The sequence below is a fragment of the Athene noctua genome, chromosome 4 (assembly GCF_965140245.1).
Source record: "Athene noctua chromosome 4, bAthNoc1.hap1.1, whole genome shotgun sequence".
Classification (NCBI taxonomy): domain Eukaryota; kingdom Metazoa; phylum Chordata; class Aves; order Strigiformes; family Strigidae; genus Athene; species Athene noctua.
In genome coordinates, this window is record NC_134040.1 from 74,702,694 (window position 1) to 74,728,545 (window position 25,852).

The 25,852-nt window shown below is 54.5% G+C and overlaps 1 protein-coding gene and 2 long non-coding RNA genes across 3 annotated transcripts; 1 reads left to right on the forward strand and 2 right to left on the reverse strand.

Moving 5' to 3' along the window:
• Positions 1-529: 529 nt before the first annotated feature.
• Positions 530-9,973, reverse strand: LOC141959796 (uncharacterized). Its single transcript, XR_012633497.1, has 3 exons — positions 9,427-9,973; positions 1,073-1,314; positions 530-664 (listed from the first exon to the last, which is right to left on the reverse strand). It is a non-coding gene; the product is annotated as an uncharacterized LOC141959796 (long non-coding RNA).
• A 6,029-nt stretch (positions 9,974-16,002) lies between these two features.
• On the reverse strand, positions 16,003-18,414 carry HAND2 (heart and neural crest derivatives expressed 2). The gene is made up of 2 exons (XM_074905767.1): positions 17,840-18,414; positions 16,003-16,822 (listed from the first exon to the last, which is right to left on the reverse strand). The coding sequence occupies exons 1-2, from the start codon at positions 18,392-18,394 to the stop codon at positions 16,724-16,726; spliced, it is 654 nt and encodes a 217-aa protein (XP_074761868.1). The 5' UTR covers positions 18,395-18,414; the 3' UTR covers positions 16,003-16,723.
• An 805-nt stretch (positions 18,415-19,219) lies between these two features.
• On the forward strand, positions 19,220-25,196 carry LOC141960380 (uncharacterized). Its single transcript, XR_012633614.1, has 3 exons — positions 19,220-19,425; positions 19,837-19,929; positions 25,055-25,196. It is a non-coding gene; the product is annotated as an uncharacterized LOC141960380 (long non-coding RNA).
• Positions 25,197-25,852: the final 656 nt, after the last annotated feature.

Here is a 25,852-nt window from a genome sequence, read left to right on the forward strand (position 1 = left end):
CACCTTGCGCGGCTCCCGCCGCCGGGCCGCCGAAGGAGCAGCCCCTTCCCGGCAGCCGTGGGTCGGGCAGCCCGGCAGGTGCGGTGCCTCTTGATGTTTGACCGTGAGCTTTTTTATAGCGTCGCGTTTTGCCACCAGCCCGCCTGCCCCTGTCACCCCGCCAGCACCATGTCGCTGGGGCGGGCGGTGCCTCTCGGTGACAGCTCTGCCGAAGGGGCCCCGGCCTCGCCGGGACGGGGCTGCCCGACTTCTTTTGCTCCGGGAGCAGAGGCTGGGCCTTGCTCTGCCTCCAGCCACCGCGGCCCCACACCCCTGCGCCCTTCCCGGGGACCCCCCTCCCGGCCCCGCCGCTGCTGCCGACCTCCCAGCGGGCGCGGCCAAAAAGCCTGCAGTCTCTTCTCTTTTCTCTTCTCCCCTCTTGCCGGTTTTTGTTGGTTTTTTTTTTTTTTTTTTGATCTCCAGTACATCAATTTGGGGATTGGATTTTCCTCAGGTGTGAACGGCCCGGAAAATAGAGACGGGACAAATATTTCAGATCTGATCAGATTTAATCAACCGTTATCACTTGTTCTAATTAAAGCAGAGATTCACACCGCTGGCTCGGCCTCCTCGAGTGACTATTACGACCCCGTAACTTGTGGCTACATTCAGACTCTCCCTTCCCCTGGGGGGACAAACAACGAGGTTTCGGAAAAAAAAAAAAAAAATCCCCCGCGGCGTAATCTTAAACCCCGGTGCCCCCCCTTCAAAAAAAAAAAAAAAAAAAAAAAAAAAGGTTTGATTTCTCCCCGCCAGAGAAGACGGTGGATGGCGCAGGAGCTCGCTCCTGACAACCTGCTCTCCTCGCAAGCCCGGCTGCCCCGGGGAGAGCGGGCAAAGCTGCAGGCTCCGGTGCCGCCGACCTGCCCCGGCCCGGGCTCCCCGCCCGCCCAGCGCCGCCCCCGGGCCCGGCGGCGGTACCGGAGAACAGGGCGGTGGAGCCGCCGCCAGGAGGAGGACCCAAGGCTTCCTCGGCGGGGGGAGCGGTGAGGGGCGAGCCCCTGGAAAGGGAACCGAGCATCGCATCCCTTACCTGGCTTGGGCAAAAGGCGCAAAGAGAAAAACGCTCCTCTGGGAAAAATAAGTACAAATCCTCCTCGAGTACCCCCGGAGTCGCGCCCCGAGCGGTGTCCGTGGCCAGCGGCGGGAAAGGGACCGGCGGCGGCTCCTCCGCCGGCCGCCGCGCTCTCATCATCCGTGCACGGTGGGACCGGCCGCGGTGTCTGGCTCGCCCAGCGGTTCCGAGGAACCCCGAGATAAAAAGACGGGCTCCTCCTGTGAATAAATCCATTTCTGAGCATCAGAGAGAGGTTTTAAACAAATAAGACGAAAAAAGCTCCCCCTCCGACCTGTGATTGAGGGACAGTTAAAAATAATTGCCCGTGTTAAGAGGCAGAAGACCAGGTTACAGGGAAAACTACCTTCTTTCAAAGCCCGCTAATGGCCATACGATTCATTAGGTTACTTAATCCTAATAACCTCTCTAACATCAGTCCCGGTGACCCAGCCCATTAAGCACCACCAGCGAAACCCCATAAAACAGGCAAGTGGAATGTCCAACATATGAGCACATTTATTAGCATTATGTTCCTGAGATAACATGCCCCCGGCTCCCCTGCATACCGCTGCCCGCAGGTTGGGGAAAGAGGGAGCTCTGGTTTGGGAAGGGCTGAGCGGAGGACCAGGGCTCCGGGAGAGGGATGGCCGGTCCCACCGTCACTGTCACCCACGGACTCCCGTCCTCTCTGTTTTCCTCCTCCGGTCCCCGTCTCTCTAGTGAAACAATAGCTACATTTGTGGCGAGCATTTTTTCCCTCTGATTAAACCCAGGCCAACCAATGGCAGCCAGGACGAAACAAAACGCACAGAGTAACATTTCGATCATTAACGGGAGTTAACAGCTTAAAAAGAAAAAGAAAAAAAAAAAAAAAAAAAAAAAAAAACAAAAACGGGGGGCGGGGGGGAAGGAAGAAAAAAAGTCTCCCACCGAAACGTGTCAGTGAGTCATTGCGATACCGCCGTCAGTGGAGGAGGCGGCTGAGGGGGAGGCAGGGGAAAGGGAGATCAGGAAAGCAGCAAGCCCGGTTACTCCCGTGCCTCCCAGAGCTGCAGACAGACCGGACGCCTCCCCGGCATCTCCCTGCCAGGGTGGGGTCTCCGTAATTTACGACACACGAGTGGTTACGGTATTTGCCACGGCTCGGAGCGGGTCTGCTCTGGGCGCAGGCACATGCAAGCGATTAGGGAAGCGGGGGGCTCCCGCCGGCCGGGTGGGGGACCGCTGCCAGCGCGGCTCCCCGGCGGGGCGGCTGGGCCTCCCCCCGGCCCTCCCCATGGGGGTAGAGCCCTCCGCTCCCGGCTGGGGATCGCCCCCTCCGCTTCTCCGCGGCCGGAGTTAAATCCCTCCCAGGATCTGCAGACTTTGACTGTCGACAATTCCCCTACCAACACCTCCCCCCCCAGCCCTCCCCCACCCGCTGATTTCTGGAGAAATGTCCGCCCGGAGACAGCGGGATGGCGTTGTTCGCACGCTGGCCACACGATGCTGGCCCCGGGTATCGAGGGCTCCCGGGAAACACCGACCCCAGGCCCCCGCCGCTGCCCGCCCTGGCAGCAGCGACGGGGCGGGCGGGCAGGAGCCGCGGGCGCATCCCCCGAGCCGGGATCACTCCCGGTTAAAAGTGGCCAGGAAGCGTCCAGCCTTCACAGAAAGCTGACGCGATCCCTCGCTGCTTTCGCAATAGTTTTAACTCGCTGGCAGCGATGAAAGAAAGACTAAGAGGCGGGGAGGGAACAGCAGAGTCCTGCCGAGCTGCCCGTTCCCGGTGCTGCCCGCTCTGCAGAGAGTTTGCCGGTGATAAACCCTGCGGGCTGATCCGCAAACCCTCTTTCCCGGGTGCCGCGCCCGCCCCGTCCCCCGGGGTGCCCGGGGCACCGGCAGCTCCGCCGTGGTGGGGCTGGGGGAGAGGCGCGCCCTGCGCGGCCGCTGCCCCACACCTCCGCAACTGACAGCGTTTCTGTTATTAAACCCTTTTATTTTTTTTTTCTTTTTCCTCAAGGGCTTTTTTAACTCGTAAAATGTTGCTCTGCCTTGGAACTTGTCATAACAGGAGCCTGCTTTATTTATTGGGTTATTTATTTATTTTACATGCAACAATAGCCTGAACACAGTCCGCTTGAAAGAAAGAGTTTCTAAAAACAAGAAAGAAAGGGATAGAGAGAGAGGAAAAGAAAAAAAGGGGGTAGGGGAGAGAAGGAAAGAGAGGAATAGAAATGTAGTGAGAAAGAGTGAAAGAGAGCACGAGAGAAAGGTAAAGAGGGGAGAGGGAGAAAGAGAAAAAGAGAGAGAGAAAGAAAGAGAAAGAGAAAGAGAAAGAGAGAAAGAGAGAAAGAGAGAGGGAGAGAAAGAGAGGAAGAGAGGAAGAGAGAAAGAGAAAGAAAGAAAGAAAGAAAGAAAGAAAGAAAGAAAGAAAGAAAGAAAGAGAAAGAAAGAAAGAGAAAGAGAGAAAGAGAGAAAGAGAGAAAGAGAGAAAGAGAGAAAGAAAGAAAGAAAGAAAGAAAGAAAGAAAGAAAGAAAGAAAGAAAGAAAGAGTGGGAGAGAGAAAAAAAGAACCACTCATGCCAGCCCTTCAAAATTAAAACAAGAAGCCCCGCAGAATTCTTTTTGGTATTAATATTACTTAACATTTAAAACTCCGGGAACTTCAAACAAAATTTTTGCAGGGAAAAGAAAGAGAAAATAACTATTCTCTGGAAACCATTTGTTCACAACTCAAACTGTGCCATTTTGGCGTAGAAACAGAACTCGAGACGCCCAACCCTGTCCCGCCTCCCCCCGGCATATATCTTTTCAGCACACATTTTAAAATAAATATCCTTACGAGTCTTTCCAGAATGCCTCCTTGTTATGAATTGATAGGATACAACGTACCCCAGCTGGAAGTTGGGATTTAGTCCTTTAAGTACCAGGACAACATCTCAACATCTGTAGGGAAAACAATTACGGCGACTTCGGCCCCCCTCCATTACGCGCTGCCGGCCGGCGGCGCGGCGAGGGGAGGGGGGGCCGGGGGGGGCCCGGGGGAGCCCTCCCTGCGCTCTGGAGATGTACGGAGGCTCCGCGGGCACCGGGCACCAGCTGCGCGGGCGCGCAGTGCGGGCAGATACTCCGCGGGCTGCATGCAGATAACCCCGGGAAAGAGCCCTCAGATAGTCTTTGCTTCGGAGAAGGAGAAAATAATTTTTTTTTCCTGTCTGTCCCTGCAAGCCCTTTTAATTTTAGCACGCTCTGCGTCCCGCTACTCGGCAAGTAACAATAAGCCCGAGCAAATTCAGCACATTAGTCTCAACAGAATTAAATAAAATTGTGGAAAGTTTGCCAGAAGTCTCCTCGGAGGTGTCCGCCTTGGGAAACACGGGGCGAATCCGACACGGTTTTCGTCCCAATCGATGATTAATTCAACCTCGAGGATATTTTCGTAGGACATTTCCTTAATAAAGTTTTCCTGTAGCTATCTTTTCTGAGAAGAGTGTTTATACTTTTTTTTTTTTTTTTTTTTTTTAATGCAAAAATTATTTGCAGTGTGATCTCCTGTTTTGGAGCTTACAACAGGTGTCAGAGCTCTCTTCGGGGGGAGTTATATAGGTATATTTCTCTATATATGCACAATTAAATAAAATGATCTCTTTGTCTATTTTAAACCATATGTGTGCAAAAGAAATAACAGAGAAATGTTAAAGTTTTAAACACCTTCTATGCTTATACAGCTTAGACTCAGTCAGAACGTATTATATGACCTTATCATGTTTCAATCTCTGTTTTCTTGTCGCTTTTAATGAGACGCTGCAGTGGGAACTGTAGCTGCCCGTCTTTAATAAGCTGTACTCTTTTAATCTTAGGTTAGTGTATGTCTTCTTAGGGCTGGACAGGTCAAAAATTCCTTTGTTTTCAAAAAAAAAAGAAAAAAAAAAGAAAGAAAGACGCGCGAGTAATGGCATTGCAAATGACATAATAAATATTATAGTATTGGTATCTATTACCATGATGGGCCATCAAAAATAAAAAAGTATGACTAAGCACATGCTCGAGGTGATTTACCTCTAGAAAATGAGTTACAGTTAGTTTATGTGCCTTCTCGCCTCTCTGTACAGAGCGTGACATTCCCTTCCCTCAGCCAAGGGGTAAAAAAAAAATAATAAAACCCCCTCCGAGCTCGTTGTCCGGCAGCGAATATCATTTCTAACAGATGTTTTACAGAGTGGGAGTCAGCGACCAAAAAACCCTGAGGACTGAGCCCTCAACCCAAGGCGATGCAAAACTCTTTTATCCATGCCCCCCCCCCCCCTTCCCCGCATATGTCCAAATATTCTTATAGCCAGCGCCTAACGCACCAGTGGCGTGTTACTCTGGGTCATGGAGAGGGGGGGCGTGTAAAACCCTCACATCTTCAGTGATTTTAGGTTCTTTGCTGGTTTAGGGAAGCTCCAGAAAGTTAAAAAAAAAAAAGTGTCTGAGGGTATTTTCCCTTTCCTTTGGCAGTCCCCTCCCGGCCGGTGCAGACGCCCGCCGCGCCAGGCACCGCCCGGGCAGGGAGAAAGGGCTCCAGGGCGAGCGGACCCGGGCTCCCCGGTCACTGCCTCCCCCCGCCGGGAATGCGCGGAGCGCCCGCGGAGCTCCCGCCAGGGCGCAGCCCGGCACCCACAGCCCGGCTGCGGTGCGCAGGGAGGGGCCCTCCCCCACCTGCGGGAGGCTGCGCTCCAAACCAAACCATGGCTCGTCTCTCCTCACTTCCCCCCTCCCCGGAGACACCCCCCACCCCCGAAATCAAGCCCGAGCCGGCGAACTAAAGGCGAACTGCCTGTTTCAGAGCCCCCTGCATCCCAGCCCGGCGCCGGGACGCAGCGCACACGAGGATCCTGCGCGGCTGCGGGAAGGATGTCCAGGTAGCCCCGACGAGGGGCTGGGCGTGGATTTAAGGAGAGGAAGCAATGAAATACTGAAAGTGCTCGCAGCCTGAGGCTCACTGCAGTGCCCGCGGCAATGGGGGCTCCGGCGGGCACGGGGGACTCCCTGCCTCCGCGGTGCTGCCCCGCGACCTCCGCACACGCCCCTGCCAGCGAGGCCGCGGAGCTTCGGAGCGGCCAACTGTTCTTTTGCTTTCCCCCCCTCTTTTCTTAAACTTCACCTCTACAGAAAGTGCCGAATTCACATGCAGAAAATGGCAGAAGAGGAACGAGGGGGTTGCCTTGCCCCTGCCCTGCCTTCCCTCCCTCCAGCCGCAGGAGCTCCCCGAGTCTGCCTGTCCCTCCCGGAGGATGGATGTGCTTCATGCCCCTGCCGAGCATGGAAACCCAGGCCATCCTGCGAGCGACGTGTTACCTAAATAAAGATAAAACGTGCTATATACATCACAGGCTCCCCCGGTTATTCTCAATGACTTGTCTATTCCTACACCCTCACCCCCCCCACCCCACCCCGGCACACGTGCAATGATAGAAAATGGTTTTAAATGACGAGGGGTCACGTAGAGCCATCCTGATCGTTTAGTAAAAATAACAGAGCTATTACAGAGCCGAAGGAAGGAGCCGGGGAGTCCATCCACATAGGCTTCAATGCTGTGCCTCGACTGAGCACACGCGCAGGCGTGTATATAGGGATATAGAGAGATATATATGTACATATATGTGCAGCCGGACCGTCTCCTGTGAGATCCCTCAGCACCCTCGCATTAGGCCCTAAATGTGCGCCCAGATGACGGTGCGCGCCCATGTGTGTCGGGGCGGGGGCGAGGGGGGGGACGGACACACACGGGGGACGGGGACGGGTGACGCGGAGAGGCTGCTTGCATCTCCTCGATGGAAATGCACGTAAAGTCTTTTATGAGGGCTCAGGAGACAGCATTTGCTCACTAACCTACACTTCTTTCTTTTCTTTTTTTTTTTTTTTTTTTTTTTTTTTATCTCTATTGCCGAAAACTGGAAATAATTAAATTCTTTAAAGGTTTACTTTTGAAACCGTGACTGGAGTAAACTATGATTCAGGTGTAAATAATTACCAAAGTCATGAAAGCGGCAACTGCTACATGTGGTTTATTCATTGCTCTTTTTTAAAAAAAAAAAAAAAAATCGTTTGATCATCTTAATCCTTAACTGTTTGCCAAATTCACGTATTTGTAATTTACTAAACTTTACCGTCCCTACCAAGATAGAGATGTTGTACATTAGATTCCAGAGCCAGCCGTCCTGCCCTACCCCGGTGGAGGACCCGGGCTGGAACAAACTGGATGCTCCTCAAGAAGGGATAACGCTATTACCCCGCTATTTGGAAAAAGCTTTCTATATCAGATTAGAGAAATTAGAACTGAATAAAAGACACTTCCCCTTTCATAAACGCTACCAGACCTACTCGATTTTAGACTCCGAAGAAGAAATGAGTTATTGAAGAAAAGAAATTGTTTAAACACAATAGATCCATGCCCAAATGAAAGCATTCCCTGGGGCAAGACAGGCAGGATTTGGCCCGAGAGCACGAAAATAGAAGTATCCATTAAGGGAAAGCCCTAGAGAAACAGGAGAAACGTGGACGTATAATATACACCATATAAACAAAAGCCCGGGATTGATTTCATCCCCGTTTTCTTCAGCCTGCGCCTACTTTTTTTTTTTTTTTTTTTTTTCTTTTGTCTACACTGCAATTTCAACCCATTTGTCTCTTCAGAAAGCCATGGTGGAAAAAAGCAGAGAAACAAACTTTTTTTTTTCTTGCGTGTGTCCTCTTTAAAAATCTTTTTGCATAGTAAGACACCACTTGAACATGTTCTGGTGTTGTAAAAGTGTTTTTTATCAGGCTGTAAATTACTGCCCCTCTGACAGAGCAGCCGGAAATGTAAATCACACCGTAGAGCTGAAGTTATGAAAAACTTTGTTCCCTTTTCTGCGTCCCAGGAAGATCGCGGGGCTGCTGGATTGGGAAGGGAGGGGGTAGGCTTGTTTACTATTTTCCTGCCCCGGCAAACTGTTGGCTCCACGGTGCCTGGGACTTTGATGAGAAAGAATGGACAATGTGCAGAGTCCCTTCCTATGACACCCAGGCCACCGCCACTTGGGAGGTCCTTTGGCCTAATGCAACCACAGCTAACTGCTCCCAACAGGAGGCTCTGTGGATCAGGCAGGGTCACAATTATACTTCTGCTAAAGGCAAGAGCTTTTTTTTTTTTTTTTTAAAAAAAAAAAAAAAAAGGAGAGAGGGAAAAAGAGAGCGAGTGAGGGAGGGGGGTTGGGCGAGCGGTTGAATTAAAGCCTTTCAATTCATCTGGGGAAGGAAAGACCGCGAGCGGGGTTAGTAAGAACCTTTTCCAAAAGGCATGAGCAAAATCAGGTCGTTTCCATCCAGAGGAAAGTGACAGGGGATGAGGTCCGGGCGCTGCGCACGGGGGTCACCCCGACTCCAGGGCTGTCATGCCAACTCGCCTGTAGGGAGTGCAGGCCTCCCCCCGGCTCAGGGGGGTCTGGGGGCTCCTCCGCTGGCGGGAGACCTCGCTGGTGCCAGACGCATTACATGTGCATTCCTCCTCTGAGGAGGGGAGGAGAGGGTACCACAACCCGCAACAAGCCCTTAAGCATCACCCACTTGAGCGGGGGGATGGGGGGATGGGGGGGGGGAGAAGGGGAGGGGGGACACTTCTGATTTCGGCAGTCGGGGGACGCGAACATTTTCCAGGGGTACTGGGGAAGGGCGGGAGGGTTGATACATGTGGTATGTCTCGAAGAGGGGCTGCGTTAAACACCCTGCTTCTTGCCATTTACTTGCACGGATGAGGAAAAGCCGGGGGGGGGGGGGGGGGGCGGAAGACGGGGAGGTTCCCGACCTCCGCCGCTTCCCGGGGCGGCGGCTGCCGGTGCCGGTGATGGAAGCGGCGTGCCCGTGTCCGCAGCCGGCCCACCCTCCCCGCTGCCGGCGGGGTCTGTGCCCAGCGCCGGCCGGCTGCCCCTTCCCCTCCTCCGTCCGCTCTCCCTCCCGTGCCCCATCTTCCTTCAAAGCCCCAAATCCACCCCCGCTCCGTTACCTGACCCCGGGAGCCCGAGCCCCGCCGGGCAGGGGGCTTTAGGCAGACCTGGCTCTCGGCTGCTGCCCCCTGCCCCGCCGGCAGGGCAGGGCGGGGGGTCCCACCTCGTCCCCAGGCACACCCCCCACACCCCCCCGCGTTTGGTGTGGGGCAGGGTCTCCCCTCGCCGCCCAACTCCGGGCAGCCCCGTCACCCCCGTCACCCCCACCCCGCCCCCCGCCGTCGACCCCTCCAGGCAGCGAGACCCGACCGAGGGGGAGGGGGGACCGGCTCCGGGGACCACCCCAGCCCCGGGCCCCGCTCGCCGCAGCCCCCCGCTTACCTGGACGAGGCTCCCCGTGCTCGGCGGCGTGCTTGCAGCGGGCCGGGGGCGAGAGGGGAGGCCTGGACCCTCCCGGGTGGGGAAGGGCCCTGTCATGGCCCCCCTCCGCACCCCCGAGAGATCCGGCGGGAGGAAGAGAGAGGGAGGGGGAGAGGGAAGGCCTTTTTTTTCCCCTTTCTCTCCCCGTTTGAGCCGAAGTGACCCGCAGTATCTGGAGAAGGTTTTTGAAGACGTTTGGGAGGGAGGGAGAGAGTTTTCTGCTGAGAAACTCAATCTGCCATACAGTAGCGGCTGCATCTGGGATCTGTCACCGCTGACAGCACCACAGGGCACAGACATGATCTTCCGCACAACACTGCAACTCCCCAAAATACCCTCCTCGCTCCCAAGGTGTCTGCCGGATTGCACCGCGCTCCTTCGCCAAAAGGGGGAAAGCAACCTGAGTCCCCGGCAAACACACACACCGAGGGGAAGGCAAGAGAGCGCGACCCCCCCTCCCTTCCCCTCCGCAATGTTAAACACACGGCCGCCGAGGAAGCGGGGCGAGAGGCGATGTCATGCTCGGATGGCGCAAAGGCCATAAATGTGAGCGCTAGCGCCGCGAGATTCCCGAGAATGACTTTAATGAATAATTTCGGAGACAGTTATGGCTTTAGGTAATTACTGCGCGGCTCTATGAGAACCAGATTTGGGAGAGCGGCAGTCAAGGCCGGGCTGTGCGCCTGGGCTCGGCCCTGCCAGCCCGCCCCGGTCCCCCGCGCACCGCTGCCCGGCCCCCCGCACCCCCCAGCCGCCGGGGTCCTCCCTCGGGCAAGGCGCCCAGCAGACCTGCGGAGGCTTGAGGCTTGCGGGGGGAGGAAGCTAATAGTAGTATTATTATTATTTTTAATCTCTTCCGCCTCCTGTATTTTCTGGCAGGACATTTCATTGTCTTTTAGGCCACTTTTAGAAAACTGCTACGGGCTTGCATGCGTATTTAGCTTTTTAAAAAGTTCATTACACACAGCTGTTTCAGCCTATAGCCACATATGGCATGCAAATAGGGACCCCTATAGGAGACTCGTCCTCTCTATTATCCCCACATGTTTGTTCAATATACGTGGCCGTGGAAAACACTGTGCTGCTATACATTAAAATATCATTTTATATTTTTTCCCGAGCACTTTGGGCAGCGCAGGGGCTCGGTCCTGCTCTGAACAACCTTCACGGTTAGCAAACAACCGGCTCCGAGGGGCGGGCGCGCCGATCTCCATTGTTTCGCTGATGTACTGACGCCGTTCCCCAGACCTCGCTCCCGGCTGCAGCCGTACCCCCAGACCTGCGGGGCTGCCGGCGCCTTCCCCGGGCGGGCCCGCGGGGGCCGGGCCGCTCCCCCCGGGGCCCGGCGGCCTCCTCTGGCGGGGAGGCGGCTGCAGCCGTGGGGCCGGGGGCTCCCGGGGTGAGGTGCCGGGGCGGCAGCCTCAGCCCTGCCGAAGAGCCGTCGCCAGTCAGAGCTTTCCCGTAGAGCCCAGCGGTGGGATTTGCCGAGGGATTTTCTGTTCGGGTTTGTTTCATGGGCATTTTTTGGGGGTTGGGTGGGTTTTTTTCTTCACTTTTCCTTTATTTTTTCCTTCACTTTTTTTTTTTTTGTTTGGTTTTGGTTTTTGGTTTGCTTTTTTTTTTTTTCCCCTCTCTTTTCTCTCTCTCCCCATGCCTGAGCCGTGGGGCTGGTGGCTGTGATGGGAAGCCGAGCTCACAGCAGACCGTTTGCACTGATTCAGAAAGGAAATGTTCCTTTTCCTTTCGAGATTACAGATAAACACAGCGGAGCATTGCGGTATCTTAGGGGGTTTATTTTATTTTATTCTGCTGGAACAAAGAAATGGAAACGTATCTTTTTTATTTATTTTTAGGGTCAAGCGGGGCTTTTTTCTTTTTGTTTTTTTTCTTTTTTTTTCTTTTTTTTCTTTTTTTTTCCCCCTCTCCTTTTGGCAAGCGTATTTTACCCCGCGAATTTAATCCTTCAGACAAATAGTCTAACATTATCTCTTTCCTCTGGAGAAAAGATCAACTGCTTTCTCATCCACTCCCCACCCCCCCACCCCCCTTCCTGGTAGTAGCACTGATTGTAACGTACAGCTGGACAAGTGTCAGCCGTCCAAGACTTTGCGAACAGCCTGCGGAGGCTCAAGTTTTATTTATTCAATTATTATTTTTTACCCCTTGGGGAGAGAAAAAAAGAGTGGTACGAAACGGACGAAATCATAAAGTAGAAAGCTTGTGAAAATAAGCGTGGCAAACGTGATCTTGCTTCCCACTGGGCTAGGGCTACCATGTTGGCTGTACAGCGTTACCGTCAGCCAGCCCCAGCTCTCAATTAGAGGCGATTCATTAGGATTTAATAGCAGGTGCAAAGCCATCTCCTCGCCAGCAGCACTGCCGTTTGGGTAGGGAATCGCCTTGTTTTACAGCAGGCTCCAGCTCTCCGGTTGGTTGTAAACCTGACTACCACTTTGGATAGCGGGGTGTCAGCGCGTCTGCGATTGCCCGCACGTAAGCGTTGCACTTTGCTTGGCTAATTTCTCCCTGCCAAGACATAAGGTGGAAATCTGCCTGGCTCGATATTTATTTTGGAAGCCAGTACTGTGAGCGAATGCGCCGGGAGAAATGGGGCTGAGATAAAGCAAGCGCTGGGCGGGAGAGGGGCGGGGGGGATGGGGAGGATAGCACCGCCCGCGGAATGCGCCGCTCTTGCTTTCACAAAGTCCCGAACAGACAAATAAACAAACAACCTCTGCGGCAAACGCCAGAAGAGCCGGAGCCTCCAGGGCCTCAAAACCGAGCTGAGCCGAGGAGCCCCGGGACGGGAGCGCCGGTCCCGCTGCACCCACATCCCAGCTGGCGGCCGCGGCCGGGGCTGGGGCTTGGAACGCGCCGCCGTGATTACACCCAAGTGGAGAGCAGGATGGCTCCTAGCCGTCTGATCTGACGTCAACATGTCTCTAGCTCCTCGCTGCAAGATAGAGGGAGCAGAGCCGGGGGAGGCAGGGCTCTAATCATTCCCAGATGTCTCTAATAGCAGATATAAAGACTTATACAGTGTCTGAGAATAAATTTGTAATCAATGCTCTACAATCGGATCATCAAAGCAACGACATTTCTAGAGGAAAATGAGGGGGGGGGGAGCAGAGCAGGGGAAGTGGGAGACACACCACGCTGATTTGGAAGGGGGAGAGGGGGGCACAGGGATTCCCAGAGAGGCTCTGGCCCCGTGCATCGCCCGGCTTTGCTAGAATTTATGTGAATATATAATTCAAATAACAGCTCTGCTTTAATCTCCATTGTACGGGATGAGCTGAAACAGCTGAACAGTAATTGGCCAATTAGAAATAGAAAAGATGGGAGCTCGTTTGCAAAGGCGCATATTTCATGGCCCGCCAAAAAAAAAAAAAAAAAAAATCCCAAATTAAAAATATATAAAACACTGATAAGCCCCTCGTTACAGCAGAGGGGATTATGTCTGCAGGCGTGCGGAATTCGTTTCCTTCCCATCGCTACTTGAAGGTTTATTCTGGGTGTATTTGTGAGTCGCTGGGCGAGTACGTGTGAAAAAGGAGGATTAAGGTTAGGTTTCCAAGAGCAAAAGGAGGGTATTTTGCTTAGAGGTTTTATTATTAACTTTCTCTCCCCCTCCCCGCCCACCTTTCAAGCTCACGTTGTCTCCATGGCATCCCCTGGCCGTGTTTATATCCTTACAGTTGCCCGCGGATGTCTCGGCGCTTGTTCTAGGGGTGTCTGCGGCTTGGCCGGAGAGGCCCCATTACACCTTTTTGACAACGATAGCAAATTAGCACTAATTATTGCAATAATCTTTCGACGCAGAGGAGAGCTCCTGGGAGCAAGGGGGTGAAAAAAACCCACAACACAAATCCAAATGAAGAAAAAAAGCCTCCCCACAGTTTATCTTCCTTGCCTGTAGGAATGCAAGCATGCCACGCACGTCCGATAGCAACGAGGGCACGTAAAACAACCCCGAAACCAGGCACAGGACTGGTGGTCCCCCAGGTTGCAGGGAGCCCTCCCCCCCTAAAACCCAGTACCGCCAGCGGCTGCCTGGGCTCGCTGCTGGCGGCAGGGCACCGGGCTGGCCGCTCGCTGTCACCCCGCTCCCCCAAAACCCCGACGAGCCCTAGAATCCGCACTGCTATCTGCCTAAAGCGGGCGCCCTCTGGGCCCCCGGGGGACACGCCGCCATGGGGAGGTCCTCGCCTCCCTGCGGGGGAGCGGCCGCCTTGTTCGGGGCGTGCAGCCGAGCCCCCACCCCGGGGAGCCGAGGGGTCGCCTCCTGGGAGGGCAGGGGAGGCGGGACGCCACCCGGGGGAGTTTTGTTGCTGTTTCTCTTCTTCAAGGGCAAGAAAAAAAAAAAAAAAAAAAAGTTATTTTCTCTTGAGTCAGAGCAGAGAGTCTCACTCCCCCAGCCACGAAAGGAAGCGACCGGCTAAAATACGAGTAAATTGGGGACATGGCTCCAAGGACCTGGCTGCATTTCACCGGCCCCACTGCCCTCCTCTCCTTCTTCCTTCCCCATCCCCACAGCGAAGAGAAATGTTGCGAAGGGGTACAGGCGGCCATCCCTTCTCCTACGTGCCTTTCACCGCTGAGAAAGCTCCCCAAAACGCTTTGGCCCCGAGGAATTACCGGACAGGCCGCCGGGGTGGCGATGCCCCCGGGTGCGGGCAGGGTGCTCCGCTGTTATCAGGCCTCGGCTCCGCTAGCGGAGGGCTGGGGCCAGGGCACTGACATCCCCATCTACCATCAATTTACCTTCTGCTTCCCCATTTAGCTTTTAACGTCAAAACCTACATTTTTGTCGGCTCCGGCCTGTCTAGGGCTCTTGCGATTTAGCTGCGGGTATGACTGCTCCTGAGAAAATGACAACATCCTCATTAGCGAGCAATTAAAAGAGATCCTCCTTAGCTGATCCAGAGCAGCTCCCGGTTCTGAGAAATTTAAGTTTCAAAATCGGAAAGTTGTTGATAGGGTAGTATCGGAGAGGCGATTCTCCGTGCGGCGGGACCGGGGTGCAGAGCCGTCCGCCGCCCCCCGGCCCCACCGCGCATCCCCTGGGGGAGCGCAGCCCGGCGACTCGGTCAAGGGAAGACACAGCATCTGCAGGGAGGTTGCCCGGGAAGTGCCGCCCTGCAGCCATCCCTCGACCGCACTTTTTTTTTTTTTTTTGTGCAAGAAAAAAAAATAAACAAAAAAACAACGTCTTGGACAACGGAGGGAATGCGAGATGCTCCAGTTTATCAGCTGGGCAACGAACAGGCAAGGAAAAACAAACAAGGGGGGAGATTCTTCTCTCCAAGTGTTATAAACAAAGGCAAGTGTCTGTAAACACAGACCTATGCCGGAGCGCCGAGCCGGGCTGCCTGACCCGCCGGGAGGGAGGGCACATCACTTTTGTCTGGTTGTTGTAACCCCGCAACCTCCCCACTGTCAGCAGGGGCGGCGAAACGGCGCAGGGACTCCCTTATCTTTTTATGGGCAATTGCACATCTACCTACGCTTACTGCCGGGTCTCCTCGGGAGCCACTTCCTTGGGCGCGGCGACAGGGAAAGGCAGACAGGTATGCAGCCCTGGACCTGGAGAGAGAGCCAGCTTGGTTTAAGTCGAGATGATTTAAGTAAGGGTTCAAAATACGAACCCGAATTTCATTATGGAAGAAGGTGGAGAACCTTGCACTTAACCAAAGGCATTGCCAAAAATACCTAGAGCAGCTTCTGTACGTTAAGAGCTTTAATTTTTTCCTTGGCCTGCCTAAGGTAGAGGAGGGATGCCACGCGTTTCCCAGCTCTGGATGTCTGCCGCTCGCCTGGGCACCGGGGAGCAGAAAAACCACCGGCCTGGCACCGGGACCCTCGTAAAGGCGTCGGCGGACGGGGAGAGAGGTAACTGCGCAGATGTAAGGGAAGAGGGGTCATACTGGAGAAGCAGATGAACGTACGAAAAACAGCCAGAGCACGGGCTGCTGCGGTTTGCAGTCAGAAAAAAAGGTTAAAAAAAATAACGCTCTCTGTGGCAGACTGGAAACGTGCAACCCTGCAGAGTTTTGGGAACCACAAAGTTAATATTAAGTTCACTGTAGCTCATTGTAAATCTTACATATTCCGCACCCCCCCCACCCCCCGGTAAATCCCTTGCCTTGTTCGCAATTCCTTCCTTGACGTAAAATTACCTGCTACATAATCACTGCGGGCAAACCCCTCCGGCCTCCCTCGCTTACCCCCGGCACCCCTGTGGGGAAGCCGCCGCCAGGCCCCGCTCCGGGGTCGGCTCCCGCCAGCGCCTGGCACCGCCGCCGCCCGAGCTCCGGCGGCAAGAAAACCGCGCACCTCCGCGATCCCCGACCCGCCCGGGGTTTGCAGCCTTGTCCGTTTCCCGTTGGCAGTAGGTCTCCTGCATGGAGAACACCAGCACAAGGAATTGCTATTCTGCTGAGATGCCGGTTTCTGTTCAACACTCACGGGGCTGGCGAGATCCCTCCCTCTACCCCTCCTTTCACTCAGTCACTTGTTTAAAAATAAACTTAGGAGCCATCTTTATAATTTAGTTTACTTCCGAATATTTTAAATATTATGAAAAAAAGCCATAAACAACGCTGTTATTCAAAACATTTTGAGGTATAAAACATAAAAAGATCTGGGTTTTCTTTTTTTCCTTTTTTCTTTTTTTTTTTTTTTGTTTTGTAAAAAACACACACAGTGGTTTATTGAGTACTTACAACGTTTACACCTTCAATATTAATTAGATTCCACTTTTTCCCTTACGGACGGAAGTGCACATAACCAATAACTGTTGAAAACATCTTCAAATACTGAACGACCACAACAAAATTACAACACTAAATACCGAGTCAACCGAAATATTGGTGCAACTGCTTCTGTTGAAATATAACTTTATAATCCCATGAATATTTATATCCAAAAGGCCAAGTATTAAAGATACACTTCACATACACACTAATGCCAGGGAGGGAATTTTTTTTTTTTTCCTTTTCTATGGTTCTGTTTTCCCCGTGTGTTTTATACAGAGCAAATAACATTCACGAAACTATTAGAGACATCACCCCTTACCACGCTGGAGTTTCCTCTTCATATATGGAATGCTTTTTCCCTCTCCTTCAAATATCCACATTTTGGGGGGGTTGGGGGAGAAATTGCACATAAATAAACTGGACGATTCCGAATACAAAGAGTCCTCGGAGGAGAGCTCACTACCGAGACTAAGAGGACGGCTCCTCCAGTCCTGCCGTGCTCACTGCTTGAGCTCCAAAGCCCAGACATGCTGCGGCCAGCCAGTCCTCCCTTTGGTTTTCTTATCGTTGCTGCTAACTGTGCTTTTCAAGATTTCGTTCTGGGGAGACAGGATGCGAGGGGGGAGAGAGAGAAACAGAAGGGGGAGAGGGGGAAAAAAAGGTTAGAGATATTCCTCCCCTTTCTAGGTCGCCTCTGCCCTGCCCCGAGAGGGAAGACTACGGGGAGACACGGGCTCCCGCCGAGGCCTGCGGGGGACGAGGCGGGGTGGCCTCCGCGGGGTCCCGCCGCCCGTAGGAGCGGCCCCGCGTTGTGCGCGGCCGTCTGCGGTCTGCGGCGGAGGCCGAGCCCCGCTCCGCGCCGCCACCGCTGCGGGACCCCGGGGCCGGGGGCACGGGCTGGAGGCCGAGCGGCGCCAGCCGTCCGCGGGGCGGCAGGGACGGCGGCAAGGCCCGCGCCCGGGGGGGCGGGAGCTGGGCGCGGGCACGTGCAAAAGACGGGGCCTGCGGCCACCCAAATCTGCGGGAATGTCGCCCGAGCGTGCCGTAGGGCCTACACGAAATTGGGTGTGCGCTGCCTCCTTACAGCCGGACTCTTCCCGTTAAAAGCCGAAAAAAGTTCAGGCGCAGAGCGCAGGGGCGGGAAAGCCCCGCGCTGCGAGCCCGTTACTCGCCGAGGGTTTAAAGTCGGGCTGGGCTTAGCAGGTAATCGCGCATCCAATCCTTTATTTAAGAGAGGGGAGGCTTGTCTCCGGAGGGTTTACGGTGTGGGATCGGGGATAAGCCCCAGCCCGGGAACGGGGCCCCCGGGCGACCCTCCTGTGGCGGCTTTCCGCCCCCCGCCGCCCGTCCGCAGCCGCCGGGACAGACCCGGGCGCTCTGCGAGGGCCGCCCGGGACCGGGGCCGTGCCCTGCCCCGCTCTCGGCCCGCAGTATGGCCAGGGGCGGGCGCGACCGAGGTGGTGGTCGGATCTCCCACGGACCTCACCCGGCGGCGACCCGGCCCAGCCGAGCGCCGGGTGCGCGGGGATGGGGCGCCGGCGGGCGGCCGGGCAGCCTCCTCTCCGCCGCCCCCCCGCCCCGTCCCGTCCCGTCCCGCCCCGTCCCGGAGCACTGACCAGCTCTTTCTTCCTTTTCTCCTCCTTCACGTCTGTCTTCTTGATCTCTGCCTTGAAGGCCTCCGCCTCCCCGTTCTGGTCGTCCTTCGCCAGCAGGTCCATGAGGTAGGCGATATAGCTGGTGGCCAGGCGGAGGGTTTTGATCTTGGAGAGCTTGGTGTCGGCGGGCACGTTGGGGATGCACTCCCGCAGCTCCGCGAAGGCGCTGTTGATGCTCTGAGTCCTGCGCCGCTCCTTGCGGTTCGCCGTGCCCCTGCGCTTCACCGGCCGGGGCCCCCCGAGCCCGGGCGGGCCGTTCCCGGGCGGCACCCCCGCGTAATGGGAGTGGTCCATGCCCGGCGCCCCGTTGGCGTACTCGGGGCTGTAGGACAGAGCCATGCTGTAGTCGGGGGGGGACATCTCCGGGTGGCTGCTGATGAGCCAGCCGTGGAAGTAGGGGTTCTCCTCGTGGCCGCAGCGGGTGGCGGCGGCGGCGGCGGCAGCGGCGGCGGCGGCGAAAGGGTAGCCCTCATGGTGCACCACCGGGTGGTGGGGGAAGCCGCCCACTAGACTCATCCCCGCTCCCTAGCGCACCCCACCCCGCCCCCCCGGGCCCCAAAACAAAGGCTTCCCCTCCCCGCCCGCCCCCCACCCCCCGCCGCACCGGCGGGAGATGCTCCCCGCCGCCCACCCCTCAGCACTGCCCCGCTGCCCGCTGCCTCTCCATAGGGCGCTGCTGCCGAGTCCCCGTGGGTGCCCGAGCAATCCCCCCTCCCCAGGCGCCGCCGCCGCCGCTCATGCGTTGTGCCTCCACCTCCTCCTCCTCCTCCTCCTCGCCCGGGGCCGGGTCTTCGAGGAAGCGCGCACAGAAAAAAAAAAAAAAAAAAAAGGCTATGGAGAGAAGTCGACCAAAACAAAATGGCTTGGCTTCCCAGCCCGGGGATCTTCCTCGCCTCTTGCTTCCCTCCGCTCTCGCCAAGTCCGCCGCGGCCCGGCCGGGTGGTACTTACACGCGGCCCCCCTCCATGCGCCCCCGGCTCGGGGCGGGCGGGCGGGCGGCGCTCCCCTCTGCCCTGCGCGGCGGCGGCGGGGGCCGTCAGCGCCGGGCGGGCTCAAGCATCCCTGCCCGCCGCGCCGTGGGGGTCAGCGCCCCGGCGCTCCTCTGGGGCATCCGCGCCGCTCGGCCGAGCGCGGCGGCGGCGGGCGGCGGCGGGGCTCGGCGCGGGACACTGGCAGGGCTCCCCGGCACGATCTCCATGTACAGCTACATGTTTGGGGCCGCCCGGGTTAATATATGTCGTCAGAAGCGGCGGCCGCCAATGGCTGGCGGCGGGGGCGGGGCCCGCCTCCCTCCGCAATAAAACTTTTTGATGTTCGCTCTGCTAATTGCCCAGCTCCTCTTTTAGGATTGGCTGCCCCTCCGCATCCATAATGTAATTAAAACAGGGGGGGAAAAATTATCATGGAGGCAGAGGTTAATGCAAGTGTTTAGCAGATGCCTTACTGTAAAATCTGCATTAAAACAAAACAAAACAAAACAACAAGAATACAACAACAGAAACCCAACAAACTCATTAAAACGTAAATATCGGATAACCTCGAGCCAGGTACAGTATGGATCCGAGGGGTTTCTTGGCGAAAATCTGTGTGAGAGCTTGATACGCTCCGAGGTTGCTTTTACGAAGTGCTTTGTGCCGGTCCAGTAGACGAACAAATAAAAGCAGCTTCGGAGGGCATTTAATCCATCGCCCGGTTGTGATAGGCATGCCCCTGCAATTCGCCGGCTTCTACTTTTATTGCCGGTTAATGTACACAAAGAGATCACCAGTTCCCGTGAGGAGGGAGACGAAGTTACTCTGCCTTGTCTGTCCCCCGGCTGGCGATCCAGGCTAGCAGCTCCGCTGCTGCCTTACCGAGCGGGCGGAGAGCTCAGGGTTTGGCCAGGGACGGTATTTTCTTCAGAAAGAACTGCTTTGAGTCACTAACAATAAACCCGACTCTCACTGATTCTTTTCCAGCCTGCTGCCTGCGCCTACGCACCTCGACCAGTGTTCACCCGAATGACTTACGCTCCTGAAATCAGTTTCATGCTTGTTTAACTGGTCTGATCGGTAAGTAACCGAATATTTTTTACAGCATGTTCAGAGCTTATTTTCTAGCTTTTACTAACAAATATATAAATATTTCGCCGCATTCCTGCTTCTGCAATAAAAAAAGACCAGCATCTGCGGAAAGCAGGTTTAGTTATCGAAAGGGAATAGTTAAATGTTTGTTTAATGGCCAGGCCAGGAGGAAATCTCCCGTAGCTATTTAGGTGTTTTGCTTTTGTAAGCTTGAAGACATTGCAAAAGGAAAAAGGATCTCAGGCTGTAATTCATGGCTAACTTGGAGACGAGGCGAATTGTTGTCATCTTCAAACGGAGCCGAGCATTACAAAATAGCTGCGAAATATCAAATACCCACGCTTATGTGTGCTGGCTGGCGGCTGGGCTGATTCGGCGTATATTACAATGCAACCCTACAATATAGGCAGTGTGGAAAACTGTGTCAACAGGAGCTGAGAGGTCATAAATTAAAGAAAGAGAAAGATAGAGATGGAGGAGCCTGCGAAAGGAGGCAGCAAGAACCGCAAGTCCAATTTCTGCAGCAGCTCAGTGAGCTCTCCGGCCCCGCTGCAGAGGCGCTAGGGGTGCCTTGGGGGGAAACACCGGGGGGGGTGGGGGTGGGGGGGAAGAGAGCGAAAAAGCTTCTCTGTGGGAAACCAACTCAACGCCCGGGGAGAGGAGACGAGCTGAGCCCGAGCGGTCGCGGCGCGGAGGAGGGCTGCTGCCCCGCTCGCTCTCGGACGTGCCGCCGGGACACGGGGTCTCGCCGGCTCCCGGGGGCTTCACGGGTGGCTCTGCGGGCTCTCGGCGGGGAAAACTCCGCGGGGAGGTGGCAACCTCCACCTCCGAGGCCGCCCGCCAAGGAGCAGCCCGCTGCGGTACCGGGGAGCTGCCCTCGGCGAGGAAGCACCGAAGGCGAAGCTGAGCGCCGGCCCCGCGTGTCGGCGGGCCGAGGAGTGCGGGGCTGGACCCGGAGAGCGGACGCGCACGGAGAGCAGGAACGCAGACGTGCACTGATAGAAGTAGATACACATCTGCGTGTGCGTCTGGGTGTAAACTGAGTACGAAAGTGAAAAACTACTCCAGATGCAGAACTGATGTATATACACGTACATCTTATGCGTACACGCACATGCTTGTAACTTAAATGACTGATAGGTGCTTGTATCTATATACGCACACGCACACACGTATATATATTGTATTATCCTAAGGAAATAATGTGTCTCCGGTGGGTGTATTTCAATGTAGGCAAGGCCGTGGGCACAGGGTGCCGGCAGAGCCCCGTGTCCCTGCCGCTCGGGTTACAGCGTCTGCGGGGCGCAGCCTGGACATCACCCAGCTTCTGCGGCGCCTCGCCGGTTCTGTTTTGCTGCCACATTTTCCTTGATGCGAAGAAGAAGCGGGCGTTGTCAAGGCCGGAAAGGTATATTGGCTTGCAAACAGGGTTGTGTTTCTTTGCGCTCTCCTTGTTTGTGTAGGAGCTTTCCAATATTCTGCTGGCTGGACTGCAACTGTGACAGTCTCTGTGGCAAGCCACTACGGTCACTTTGATAACATCTCCAATGATGAAGGAAACGGAAAACATGAGGCAGAGAAAAAGTAATAAAAGATACAGGAGATATCGATCAGAACACCGGTCTCCAAAGCTAGCATCATTATTGCTTAATTAGCTTTGGAGAAAGAGGGTCTCTAGATAAAACACCCATCAGGATCTTACATATATTTTCTCCTCCTATCCCCCAGCAGTTGTTTATGCGTTTTATAAAGCAAGTTTAGAGCAAATGAAGCTCTTGTGTCCTCCCTCGGCTTTTAACTACTCAGGCTGCCCGATCAGGGGTTATAGCCTTTTCTGTTTGATGAACGCGCTGGAAACCGCTGCAGCCCAAAGTACCTTTCCCAAGACTAGCCTTAGACTCCGCTAAAAAGCACCAGCGTTGTGTCAACCTTCCATTTATTGATTTGATTAGATTTTTTTCGTGCACAAATAATTTGTTTAAAAAAAAAAAAAAAAAAAAGCTCTCGTCTTATGTCACTTATTTCCCTGCCAAAATGGTTGCATGTTAGGCTGCGATTTATCTGGGCTCTGCTGCCAGACAGGACTTTCCCTACCTCGCCGTAATTAAAAAATTTTGGTGGCGACTGTGCCGGGGCTGGTTTTCCCTTTCCTCCCTGGCTCCTCGCTTTTTTTTTCCTCTTTTAGAAAAAAAAGAAAAAAAAATTGTCAGAGAGGTGTGTGTGGGGCTGCACCGTTGCTTTTGCCCCGCGGTTGCTGCCTCTCCGGCCCGACAGCCCTCTGCGGCGCTGAGCGGGAGGAAGGGGCTGCCCTGGCCCCCGGTGGGTGCCCCGCGGCGCCGGGGGAGCGGGAGGCCGGAGCCCGAGGAGCGGGGCGGCGGCGGGGGGCGGCGGGCAGGGCGCCCGCGGAGCCGGGCCAGCCCCGGCCGGCCGCCGGGCCACCCGCTGCCCTGCCCCGGCGCTCCGCCGCCGCGGGCCGCTTATCGCCAGGTCACTTCTCTCCTCCGGGCCAAGGGTAGGGTGGGATTGGGGATAACAAAACAATCGAGCTGGGCTCCCACCCCCGCTCCCCTCCCCAGCCCGGGCTTGTGTGAATTAGGCTAAACTGCGAATTGAACTGATTTCTCCGAACCGGTCGGAGCCGTACGGGAAGGGGGAAGAGGTGCCGGGGGCTGGGTGGTCGGACACGCGCCCCCGCCGGGGGCTCTCGGGCCGGCCGGGAGCGCTGCAGGCACGCCGCACCGGGCGGCTCCGTGCAGGCCGGGGGCACCAGAGCGCCTGACCGGCGCCCGAGCGGTGAGACCCTCTCCGTCGGTTGCTCCTTTTCCGCACCTTCGTTTCGAGGAGCGTCCGACACCGGTGGGGAGAATTTGGGGGTCACGGGGCCGCCCGGGGCATGGGGGAGCCGAGTTCAGCCCCACGCGTCCCTGCTTCGTGCAGTAGAGCCCGCGTCCTCCCTTCTACTTTATAATTCCCACTAACGCAAACAAACCAACGGACCACAAAAGCACTCCAAGGGCACCGCTTGTATCCCAGGCTCAGCCCTGGCCGGGCAGTCCCCTCGACGGCTGCTCCTAAACCCCCGGGGGTGCGCGGCCGCGGCGAGGGGCTGCAGGGTGCCTCTCCTTTCCCGCCCCGCACGGCTGCCTACCGCATCGCTCAACCGCCCGGTGCACGGCTTGAAAAGTCGAGACGCGTTTGAATTTATAGAGTGCATGATGTCATTGACCCGGGACCAAACGTATCAGAAAGGGGTATCGTTCTCGGATGGATCTGGGGACGCCGATGCAGCCCGTGTCTCAGGGATGCGACGCATCCTATCCCTGGGCCATCGCTCAGGACTTCGCGGAAGAACACAGACCCGCAAAAAAAAGGATTTTTGTAAAGAGGCACCAGAGAAATATCATTTGAAGGTCAAACCTGTCAGTGCGGGTTAATGAAAAGGACTCGTGCCTAATGGGCCTGCTTACACCCTGCCTTACATTCACACAACCTGGATTGCAACGTCCAGGGCAGAGGGCAGAATCGGGCCCAGCAGGCCTGAATTAATTGCTGCCATTGGAGGTGGAGGAACCCTGGTTTACGTTACTATTATCGGTAATGAACGCCCACATATTTCAGGCATGATAATCTCGCAGCCGTTGTGTATACAAAAAAAAAAAAAAAAAAAAAAGCAAAAAGCAGGGACGAGAAAAAAACAAGACACTGACCATTTTGTAAATCGCAGTGATTGGCGGTAAGCGCAGGACCCTACGCGTTTTACCACTGCATGTGTAAGCAATTATTCGAGGATTGCTTATATTTGTGACCGAGGGTCCAGAGTTTCATTTAGACCCTAGACAGGAATCCCAGAAAGAAAAGAAAAACACAACGAACTCCGATCAAGACCCCTTATTTGTCAGAAGAACAATAATAAAGATCTTATAAAATTCTGCAGTGAACCTACAGTGGGTCTCTATTTATTGGGTTTGTCATATATGTATCCTATATATACACATGTATAAACACGCACGTGTATGCATACAGACACGCAGGCTTATTTTTCCCATAATGTTGTTTGCATTCCTGGGAAAGAGCATCTTGTGCCGCTCTTGAGCTCGGCGCTGATGAAATAGCTGGCGAATGTAATTGCCTTCATTAGTAAGTATTTTGTCCTCCAGCGTCTTGATGTTCAGGCGTTGGAGGAAGCAGGAGTTAGGCTGGCATCGTTTTCGGTTTAGGCTAACAAAAATCAACAGTTCTATTGTCATTCTTCATGGAATTTAACAAGGCTGGGGTTTAAGCAGCGTTCATAGATCAAAGGTAACCTCGCTTGGCTTGGAAAAAAAAAAAAATCCCTCTGGAGCAGTGACAATTAACTGCAATTTCGCTCTAACTGCACCCCCCAAAATGTCGGTGTCGTCCTGCCGGTACCCCCCGCGCCGTGTACCTGCTGCACCGCACCCCGCTCCAGCTTGCCCGGGGCCGGCTGAAGCACAGGGGCTCGTCTTAAAACTCAGCAACTGACTCCTGCAAATACCGGCTGCACACTTGTTAGAAGCATCAGTCTGTACCGCAACTCCTATATGCGTATCTCGGTGTAATTGATCTGGCTGAGTGAGGTCTTTTTGGTAATTTGGATACACCAAGTCTCCAGTTAATGACATATAATCAGCCTTTAGGTCACTTGGTCATTCTCTTATTACAAACCCCTCCTGCTCCCTCTGATCTCCTTTCAAACTAAATTTCACACAAACAAATAAAGCAAGACAGGGACAAGTCCTTAAAATGCAAGAGGGGAATATTGGAGAATTGCTTGTGGGGAACTATAAACATTTTTAAAAGAAAAAACGAAAAGATAGGAAAGAACATCTTATCGAGAAAGAGAGCACTGTGTACAAAACACGGAGGGGAAAACGGTCTGGCTTCTGTTAAAACTGACATAAAATTAAAATAAAAATAATTACAAACAGAAATGGCATAACATAAACAGAAGGCAGGAGGCTTTACTAGAAATGCGCGGCCGTACTGTAATTTGTTCTTACAGATGATACAACCGATCCGTGGATACACAAAATGTTTATTTGCTTCGCTTTAGTCGGTAAAAAAAAAAAAAAAAAAAATCTTTTCTTTTCAGGAAAGTAACTGAAGAAGCCAGAAAATGGAGAACTGAGTGTCATGCACCTCCTCAGACCTGCAGAGAAACGGAGCCGTGGCCAAAACATTGGGTGTAAATGCGACAACAAAAATAAATATTTTACATCACTGTGCAGAACATACTTTACTAAGCCAAAGCTTGGTTTTCTGCTTTTCATTTTTTCTTCCCTCTAGGAAGAGACAATGCTTCCTTTTATTAAGTATCCCCTAAACCATTATTTTGATCTCCGTCCAGGTATATATGCATATATACATATGTATATATATACATACACACACACGTTCGACAGAAGGGCTGGCAGTGATGTGCGTGCAGAAGGTGGTGCGGTGGCCGGGCAGAGGAGACAGCAGACATGCCCTAGGTAAGACCCGAGGGCCCGGCAGGCTGCAGGCAGTTCTTTGCGAAAGCGAGCCCCGTTTTTCGGAACTAAAGTTGATTTATAAAATCGAGAGCGGGGAGGTTTCAATATCCTTCAAGTGTTAGCGCTTCGAGGAAGAAACCTGAAAGAGGACTGCACTCCACACTCCCTTACGGGCATTAGCACCTTTCAAAATATTACCAACATGCGTTTTACCAAAGATCTCATTTGTATTTAATACGGCATTCAGACAGGCGCTAATTGAGCAACTAAGCGCATGTGAGGTTGCGAGAATGAGTGCCGGGGCAGCCTCACACAGCAAGAGAGAACGGAGCAAGGAACACATAAGGCCCCAGCGCAGGGCATGTTGATGTGACACGTCTTGCTGCTTGTTCACTACATTCCCGGTCTTCTCAGCA

Coding starts and splice junctions, on each gene's coding strand:
- HAND2 (XM_074905767.1), bottom strand. CDS start 18,394: ATGAGTCTAGTGGGCGGCTTCCCCCACCACCCGGTGGTGCACCATGAG. Junction 16,823..17,839: donor AGAAAAGGAAGAAAGAGCTG/GTCAGTGCTCCG, acceptor CTGTCTCCCCAG/AACGAAATCTTGAAAAGCAC.